The sequence below is a fragment of the Sapajus apella genome, unplaced genomic scaffold (assembly GCF_009761245.1).
Source record: "Sapajus apella isolate SASKATOON/1434 unplaced genomic scaffold, GSC_monkey_1.0 scaffold14, whole genome shotgun sequence".
NCBI classification, from domain to species: Eukaryota; Metazoa; Chordata; class Mammalia; order Primates; family Cebidae; genus Sapajus; species Sapajus apella.
The window spans coordinates 12,369,431-12,379,838 of NW_022436954.1; the positions used below are offsets into that span (position 1 = coordinate 12,369,431).

General features: G+C 39.1%; 1 protein-coding gene across 1 annotated transcript; it reads left to right on the forward strand.

Annotated features, from left to right (window-relative positions):
• The first annotated feature begins 933 nt into the window (after positions 1-933).
• On the forward strand, positions 934-10,408 carry LOC116554996 (olfactory receptor 5B21). Its single transcript, XM_032283323.1, has one exon. It carries the CDS (start codon positions 7,548-7,550, stop codon positions 8,478-8,480), a length of 933 nt encoding a protein of 310 aa, XP_032139214.1. The 5' UTR covers positions 934-7,547; the 3' UTR covers positions 8,481-10,408.

A 10,408-nucleotide genomic window follows, 5' to 3' on the forward strand; every position in this document is an offset into this window, starting at 1 on the left:
GAACTAAGAGATTAATGTGGTTTTCATGCCTGCTAATACAACAATCAACCTGCAGCCCATGATTCAAGGATTAATTTTGACTTTCAAGTCTTATTATTTATAAAATACATTTTGTAAGGCTATAGCTGCAATAGATTGTGATTCCTCTGATGGATCTGGGTGAAGTAAATTGAAAACCTCTGGAAGGATTCACCATTCTAGATACCATAAAGAAAATTCCTGATTCATGAATTCATGTTATTAACATTAGCAAGAGTTTGGGAGAAATTGATTCCAACTCTCGTGGATGGCTTTGAAGGGTTTAAGACCTTAGTGGAGGGAGTAACTGCAAATGTGGTGGAAATAGCGAGAGAACTAGAATCAGAAGCGAAGCTTGAGGATGTGATTGAATTGCGGCAATCTCATGACAAAATTTGAACAGATGAGGAATTCTTATGAATGAGAAAATAAAGCGGTATCTTGAGATAGAATCTACTCTGGGGGAAGATGCTCTGAACATTGTCAAATGACAACAAAGGATTTCAAACATTCCATAAGTTAGCTGAGAAAGCGCTGGCAAGGTTTGAGGGGATTTACTACAATTTTGAAAGAAGTTCTACTGTAGGTAAAATGCTATCAAGCAACAGTTCATGCTACAGAGACATTTTTCATAAAAGAAAGTCGATCGGCTGGGCACGATAGCTGATGCTTGTATTCCCAGCACTTTGGGAGGCCGAGGCAGGTGGATCACTTGAGGTCAGGAGTTCCAGACCAGCCTGGCCAACATCGTGAAACACTGTCTCTAATAAAAATACAAAAACTAGCCAGGCGTGGTGGTACATGCCTGTAATCCCAGCTACTTAGGGGGCTGAGGCATGAGAATCACTTGAATCCGGGAGGTAGAGATGGCCGTGAGTCAAGATCACGCCACTACACTCAAGCCTGGGTGACAGAGAGGGACTCTGCCAAAAAAAAGAAAAAAAAAAAAAAGTCAATCGATGCAGCAATCTTCAGTGTTGTTTTATTTTAGGAGATTGTCACAACCACCTCAACCTTCAGCAAGCATCACCCTGATCAGTCAGCAGCCATCGAGGCCCCCAACCAGCAAAAAATAATTACAACTCACTGAAGGTTCAGGTGATTATCATCATTTTTTAGCAATAAAGTATTTTAAATTAAACATATTTTGGACATAATGCTAGTAGACACAATATAGCGTAAACACAACTTTTATATGCACTAGGAAGCAAAGAAAAAAAAATTGGTGACTTGCTTTACTGTGATATTCATTTTATTGGAGTGTTCTGAAACTAAATCCCCAGTATTTCTGAAGTTTATTTGTACTTTATGTTGATTAACTTTAATTTTCAACAGCCCTATAATGAGAAGGAGTGCAGTGGAGAGACTAGGTGACATGTAAGAGCCTTCCAGGAACTAGGAGGGAGAGTTGGGATTTGAACCGATGCATTTGGCTCTAACTGCAATTGTCACCTGTGGGCTGTGGTGGCTGTGACCTCCAAGGTCCTAAGAGGTGCTAACATTCTATGTGGCCATGAAATTACCCTTTTAGGCAGAGGGTAGTTTCTTGATTTTTCTTGTAATTCCAAAGCATTTTCCTATATGAACTTACTGGTCAGTGCTGCAAGGAAGACGAGTCCTAATTTTCCCAGCCCCAACACTGGGAACGGCTCATCAGGTGAAAAGCTTGAGATGGCCTCAAGGTGGCAGCATTAACTCAAATATGGATGGACAGACCCTGGTACCTGGCCTTGAAGCAATCCCAAAGTCAGAATTGGCCCTTCCTGCGTTTTACTTTTTGCAAAACCCCAAGGTGTAACTATTTGGAGGTGAAGAGTCAAATTGATCTCGTGAGGAGACCAAACAGTGAAGACGCTGAAGGTGTTAAAGTGGAAAAGCAGGAGTGTTTCCCAGGAATTAAGAGCCTTTGGAGGGAAAAGAAAGAGGATATATTGAGCGCCATGAAGAACGGATGCGGTTCAAAAAGATTAATGATTCATCTGTTATCCGTTCATAAGTGGCTGATTCTAGGCCTCTTACTTGCCAAAACCCAGAATCACCCCACTTCACCATGTTCATGGTCTTCATTTTTATCTGTTTGATTTTTTAGAGTATTAAACACTGATAAAGGAGAGTACTAAATTATTTTATAAAGTCAGATATATAGGCTAGATTGTCTCAGTTGTGAGTGTTGAACTTACAGGTGAAATTTCTCTTCTTTCCTCATCTTCTTCCTCTCTCTTTCTTCCTCTTCTGTCCCATTCCCTCCCCTTCTCCTTTTCTTTGCTTTCTCTCTTTATCTGTCTTCCCCCATTTTTCCCTCTTTCTTTCTCAAGTTTTTTTCCCTTGGTTGTTATATTGGTCAAATAAATAATGACAAAGAAACCTAAGTCTTTAGAGACGGACAGGTGGGTCAGGTGATTAGATGCTACAAAATTCCAAGAGTATGCAAAAATATCCTTGGACTCCTATCACCTAGCTTTCCACTTGCTTGGCCACTTTATATGTCTTCTTTTGTTTAAAAAGAGTATTCTAACAGTGGGCTTTTTCTTGGAAATGTTTTCATGAGAGCAAAGAAAAAGTGAGTAAATAAGCTCTACTTTTGTAACTGACTGTAGTGGAACATGGATTTGTGAGAACCTAAGAAAATATCATTTTCTAGATTCTAAGAGCATCTCTGCTTTTCCACATTTGTTCCCAAGAGAAGCAGTAGAGCACAGTGTAAAAATATACAGAATTTGGGTCAGACAGACTTGAGCATTTCATTACTTTCTGGAACTGTAAGATGCTCCAAGCTTCTCTGGTATATTCCCTGCTCCACTGCTAGAGCCAGCCATTCCTCTAAGCAGCCTTGGTTTCTGTTATTAGAGAATAATATTAGAAAAATATTATTAGGTAAATTAGTAAAATAATTATTAGATAAGTAATATTAGATATGTATAGAAGTTTTCACATCTGTAAAATTGGAGAGATAATATATTTCTCGTAGAGTTATATGAATGTTAAGTGAAATAACACAAGTATATACTGAACAAAGGGCTTGAAATATAGGAAGCTATATTATGTATTATAATATATAAATATATAATAGCATGTATAATATATAAATATATTTTTTTACATATAAATTTAGTAGAGGCTGAAATAGAGAAATCCTTTGCTTCTTATAAGCTCCATGTTAAAATTTATTTAAAACCAAGTTGATTGGGGAAAAAAAAAATTCCTGGAAGTGTTTTGATTCACAGAGCTCTTTGGAACTTTGAGTTCTGTAGACAGAGCTGGGTTTGGGAAAATGGAAATTCTGATACAATTTATCATTTATACTCTGACATTTTGAAAATCTCTCCCCATTTAGTCTTGGATAAAGGGCCAGCTCCCAATACTCACAGGAAATCTGTGGGCTGAGCGTGCAGGGGGGCTGGATCCTCAAGCTCCTTTGAAAGCATTTTTTTGACAGAATTTTCTCGTCGGTAATATTAGCCTATGATTAGAAGAACCAAGACTCCCCTGTGGCCCCTAAGGGATCTTTGAGGTGCCTCCATATCATAACAATGTTTCAGTTCCCTCAGGAAAGTGGTGTTATAATTGCTTGTTTGTATGTTGCTGAGCCCTGGATTGGAATTGAGACCTTAGGGAACCTGGGAACCCGGTAATCCCGCTTCAGAGGCTCCTTAATCTACATAGGCACCAGCTTCTAGCTGATCTCAGACGTCTCAGATAGTTTGGTATGGCTCATTTAGGGTCTCAAGCAAACTGCAGGAGCAGCTGAACTGCCTTTACACTTTTATCACATAGCCTCAGGAAATCTTTTACTATTTGAAATCCAAGGTCCTCAGAGACCAACAACTCTTCTTTTCTTTTTTCAGACTTCAAAAAGTCCAGTGTTGAAGCAGTTCTGAATTGAGATCTCATAATTCCCAAGGACATAGGTATGTTTTCCCTGACCTTTTTAAAAAGCCGTATTCTTCACACCGTGGGTAGAAATAATGGATTTGTCTAAAAGAAGGAGGCTCAGAAGTAGGTATATAAAAAGACTTTTAATTCAATTTTCCCCAACCTCCTCTGCTACATTTCACAAGAATAGAGACAGAAGTTTCCCACAGGTAATTCTGAGTCACCCATTGCCATAGTCATTGCTAGATGGGGTGTTGCTACCAAATGGTATTAATAAAACCTGGGAAATAAGTTCACACATTCGGCCTACAGTTTAATAAAAAGATTGATTAATTAGTTTCTATTAAGCACCTGCTAGAGGCACACACTAGCTGGGTTTTCTTATATTTTATCTTACTTTATCTTCTGTCTGCAAAGGAAAATTGACTTGCTTATAGTCCCAAAGCAAGTGAGCATTAAAGCTCTTATTCTAACTCAACTGCTGATATTCAAATTCACTCACCACTTAACAAATAGTTGAGTCTACTTTACTGCTGCCTCAAATGTAGTGGTGGATAATAATGCACGAAACAGTGACAAACAATACAGACCTTCTCTCTTCCCTTATGGAATTTATTCCATTGAGAGTCTTCTTTAGAACTCCCCAAATGGGGCTGTGACGACTGGGGGTGATGCTTCAAACCCCTTTAGAGGCAATTTTCATGGAACTTTTTCTTTCCAAGCTATCTTAATGGCTTAGACTTCTCTGTTTGTAACAATAATAATTCCTTAAATTTTAGTTTTAAACTTAATATTTTAACCTTAGATATTTCAGTATTCGACCTTAGATATTTTTAAAATATTTTTTCTCTTTCAAGACTCCTTCCGAAATTTATTTTAGGCCCATGCAGAAAAGCCTGGGTTTTTCAGGACTGGAGTGGGAGGAGATGCAGCAGCAGCAGCAGCAGCAGGATTTGAACTCAGGCCTTGCAGGCTTCGAGGGTTGGTGCTATGTAAATGGGCCTTTTCTCTCTGCCCTGACTCCAGATTTCTCCCTGCTGCTCTGGATTTCAACACATTTATTAACAGCAACTGCAATGCATAATGGAAAGGGTTGCCCATCAAGGGAACACAGAAAGTATCTTGAATATTAATTGCTGATAGATGAAGATGGCAGTCCGGGGCAGTTCAATATGGGGGATGTGTAATGGGTTTTAGAAACTGAACCTACAGCTTAAGTGAATAGACTCCCGTGGTCAATATTAACCAAGGACATTGATCTAATAAGCATTTGAGAAGGTATTTTGGAAAATAATTCAGAATCCACCCTAAGTCAGCTGCATTTTATTATTGGAATTTTTCCAGGTTTTCATCCTACTTTGTGTCAAGGAAAAGGTTGGTGTAGATATATGAGGGCTAATATCTCTTTAGTTAAAGGACCACAGTACTTAGCAAGCAATTATCCCTTCCTGGGTTCCCTCTACCAATAAGCAGTAATATTTGGCCAGAGTTCTAGACCTTAAACCAGTCACTTCACCTCGCTGAGCCTCAGTTTCTTCATGTCTATATCTGTTTATCTATCTATCTATCATCTATCTAGTCATGCAATAATTAAATTAAGAAGTAAATGCAAAAAGGGTTTTATAAACTTTAGAACCACTGTTTTTTATAAACTTTAGAACAGTGGTTCTCAATCGGGGGAATGTTACTCTTTAGGGGACATTTGGCAACGTCTGGAGACGTTTTTGACTGTTGCAAATGGGAGGTGGTGGTGTTACTGGAATCTAATAGGTGGAGAGAGGACAGGCAAACTGCTGAATATCTTATAATGCACAAGACGGCACTCCCCCACCCCCCAGCACAACCTGCACCAAAGAACTGTCCAGCTCATAATGTCAAAAGTGCTGAGGCTGGAAAATCAGGCTCTGGAATTGTACAGATTTTACAGTTAAGTAGTTGTGTGACCTTGAGGGACACCACATCCTTCTGTTTCCTAATATGTAAGATCAGAACACTGCCTGTCATAGATTACAGGATATTGTGTCTGCTGAATTAGAGAGTATACACATATGTCAAAAGTCAAAAGAAAAAAAGTCAAAAAGGCTGGATAAATATAATGGAAAATGCTACTGGTCAAAAAGTCAATTGGTACATAACTGGGTAGTAATGTACCAAGCTGACTGAGCCAGTTCTTATGAAACTAGCCACATCGTGTGTGTGTCATGGTCATCCAAAAGGACAAGCTATAGTATCCCCTTCTTTTTGTTATTCTTCAAGGTAAGCTAAAGTCTAGCAGAGCTGAAGCATTTTCTCCTTCTAATTCCTCTTTTCTTTTCCAAACTCTTTCCCTCCTCTCCTCTTGCATTTTCTTTCTCACTTCTTCTGAGTCTGCTCCCATTCACTCTGCTACTAGGAGTGGGAAAAGCCCTGAACACCTCAGGTTGAAGAACAAAAATAGACGAGAAAGAGTGCTGTAAATTAAGGACACAAGCCTGTCTCCAGGCCTGATCATCTGCAAACTCACTGTTACTCCTGAATATTTTTCATATGACAAATCTAAGCTAATATTCTGTCCCAAAGCACAAGCCCAGTGAGACTAGAGGACAACAGTCTGTTTGTTGTGGAATAGAGCATGAGAAATATTTACACACTTTCCTATTGATCTTCTGTTTGATTCACCAAATATTTATATATGTGTGTGAGGGGCCATGGCAGGATGGGTGGACCAGAAAGGATGGAGACAGTTACTGTCCCAAGGGGCTTAGAGCTAGTTGAAGAGTGAGTGGTTGCCCAACTCATTGTGCAATAATCAGCCAAGACTCAAGTGCTTTGAGGATGCAGAGAAGGGAGGACTTAACCGTAATTAGGGTCTACCACAAAGACTTCTGATAAGGGGTAAAAAAAAAGATACATATGCATATACACAGATAAACAAAAACATTTGTATATATTAAAGTCATAGTTTTATACTAAATATATATAAATACATACTCACATTTACATATACCATATTCCCTTTCAGTTGAACTACGGTTTAGGGAATAATTTATAAAGGCAACAAAAGTTGTGGTTAAGATCTTTGGATTTAGTATCAAACAGACCTTGTCCTGCCAACACCTTGATTTTGGCCCGGTGAAATGGATTAGAGACTTCTGGCCTCCAGAACTTTGAGAGAATAGATTTGTGTTGTTTTAAGGAAAGAGAAATTTGGAAAATCTTTAGTGAGGCTATACTGTTGGAAGTAGAATGTGGAAGACAATGAGTGATGGACATTTTAATGTTTAATAATTAAATACATACAAAGTTATATCCATATCATAATTTGACTTTATATGATGTAAATATGTTGAAGAATTCAAATTGAATGTATGGACTTTGGATTCAGCAATACAAACGGGCAAACTTAGATTCTGGCCCCTAAATAGACTATCTTGTTCAATATTCAGGTCCCAGAGCCTTAACTTTCTTAACCATAAGATGGGCATAATAGCACCTATCTCATATGAGTTCAAAGCTGTAATATACCAGGAGATTTTAGCATGAATCTTACACACAGTACCTTCTCTCTATACACTAGTTTTTTACCTTTTTATCATCCCATAATCCCATCTCATACTTTCATTTGAATTTTGTTGCTGCCTCTTCTTTAATCATCAGGTTAATTCAAATTTGTCACAATGGAGAATAGCACAGAAGTCACCGAGTTTATCCTCTTGGGATTAACAGATGACCCCAATCTTCAGATACCCCTCCTCCTGGCATTTTTATTCATCTACCTCATCACGCTGGTTGGGAATGGGGGAATGATGGTGATCATCCACTCAGACTCCCACCTCCACACTCCAATGTACTTCTTCCTCAGTAACCTCTCCTTTGTAGACTTGGGTTACTCATCAGCTGTAGCCCCCAAAACAATGGATGCATTGCAGTCAGGGGACAAGGTCATCTCCTACAATGGATGTGCAGCTCAGTTCTTCTTTTTCGTGGGGTTTGCCACTGTTGAGTGCTACCTCCTGGCCTCCATGGCCTATGACCGCCATGCAGCGGTATGTAGGCCCCTACATTACACCACCACCATGACAGCAGGTGTGTGTGCCCTCCTTGCTATTGGTTCCTATGTCTCTGGCTTCCTCAATGCCTCTATCCATGCAGCAGGCACCTTCAGACTCTCCTTCTGTGGTTCTAATGAGATTAATCATTTCTTCTGTGACATTCCCCCACTCCTGTCTCTCTCATGCTCCAACACACGCATCAGCAAGTTGGTGGTCTTCTTCGTGGTGGGCTTCAATGTCTTCTTCACCCTCCTGGTCATCCTCATTTCTTACTTATTCATATGCGTCACCATTCAAAGGATGCGTTCTGCTGAAGGGCGGAAGAAAGCCTTCTCCACCTGTGCTTCCCACCTCACTGCTGTGTCCATCTTCTACGGCACAATCATCTTCATGTACTTACAGCCCAACTCCAGCCAGTCCATGAACACAGACAAAATAGCCTCTGTGTTTTACACAGTGGTGATTCCCATGCTGAATCCCTTGATCTACAGCCTGAGGAACAAAGAAGTGAAAAGTGTTCTCTGGAAAATACTCAACAAACTTTATTCCCAATATTAAGTGTGAGTGGGAAGTAGGCAAGCAATTAAGGGAGATAAACTTTCTCTCCCTCCTAAATGCCATCATGACTTTTAAGATTTGGCTGGCTTCAGTTCTTTCTTCCCCAAGAACAGTGGTTACTTCTGCTATCAGGAGAAGATGTAAAAAGCAGCACATTGAAAAGTCTTACTTACAAAGATAATCTTGTATTTAGTGAACAGCAACATGAGACAGTTAAGCTTTTCCTGATTTAGCTTTTTGATGTGGTTCAAAGCAGAACATGGAAGCATACAACCGAATGTGCTGAATTTTCCTAACCATATTTTTAACTCTAAGAATTTTTCATTCACTGTTAAACTTGGTGTAGAGATCCCACTTTCATTTATAATATTTATCAACTAAACATGCAGTATTGTTTTTTATTTCTTTGTTCTGTGAGTTTGAAAGTTGGACTTTCTAATGTAGACAAAGGATGTTTCAATAGTTTAAATGATATTTCAGAGAAAGTTGTAATTTAAAGGACAGGGCACTAAATCAAGAGTTAGGTGGCCAAAGACTAAATCCTTCCAACCTCATACTCTCCCTTCCCTACCACATTCCTGCCCTTACTCACTCGTCATGTGCCTCCGCAATTGCCATTTCCTTTCGCTAAGGTGTTGGGGAAACAATAAACCTTGTTGTATACAGACGTATGAAAACATTTTAATAGATGAATGATTTAAACTTTAACCTTTCTTTGGAGAGCCTACACTATCTTCTGTGTTTCTTGTTTCTAACATAATTACCAAAACTTCCAGAAGGTTTAGAGAAAAAAAGTCTATTTTCCCTAAAGCTATGAAAAAATATATTTGTCTTCTGAATTAAATGCTTGCATTTCTTAGCACCCTTAAGTTTGGTGAATCTATTATGAAGATGTGTAATAGCTTTCTGGGCTGTCTTTGCTTTTATTTTTTCAATAATTCAGCTCACCTCTGGGTCTCCATTGCATTCTGGTGTTCTGTAATTAGATGCTACAAGAATAAAAAAGCCTGCCTGGAAATTTGCTTCTTAAGATAGATAGGAACAGCACAATGACGCACAGCACTAGCCCACCTTCAGGTCTTGTCTCATGTGCTAGATGGTGTGAGCGAATGTGTGTGCTTGGGAAGGGAGTGGTGATTAATTCCACTTCTCACATATCAATTGTTTGATGGTGTTTATAACTACAATTACTCTAAGTCACCACAATGGGTCATGATATCAAAATCTCCCCAGAAAACTCAACAAATTAATTTTTACTTTATAGATGAAAACCAGAAATCTTGGTTGGCTAACTCAGGTGGTTTAAAACATCAATTTAGTTTTGAGATTATTCAACTCCATTATGCACAGGGCAGCCTCTGTCTGAGGAGGATAAATCATAAGTCTTCTGGGAAAAAGAGCAAAGAAGGAGTCGTGGAACATGAGGAACATGGGTATAGCTTTCTCTGGCACATGGTTGCCATCACCTGGAAAGATTAGGAGGTTTTGAGCCCAAGGCCTGTAAAATCTATATCTGCTCAATTCACCCTCCTCCCTCCCCTCTTCTTTAGCAATGAGGCCCATCCAGCAACACACAAGGAAGAACAGCCTTTACAGGCTAGGATCCACTACATATAGGAATCTTTCTCATTGAAATCTACAGAGCTAAAGAGTGCCTGCATTTGGAGAAGAGCCTGGGAAACAGCTATTCAAGCACTGGGTGCATTCTAATCTCAGCTACACAGTTTTCCTACTTGATATAATTGACTTTTTTTCCTCCTCTTCCTGCTCCTCCTTCTTTACTTCCTTTCTTTCTTTCTTCTTCTCCTCTTTTTCCTTCCCAACTTCTTTCTATGCCCAGCCCAAGCAAGAACTTTTCACACCAATAGGCCTCATAGAGCTCTATAAAAAATTAAAATCTAGAGTCTATATAACTATTCCAACATATA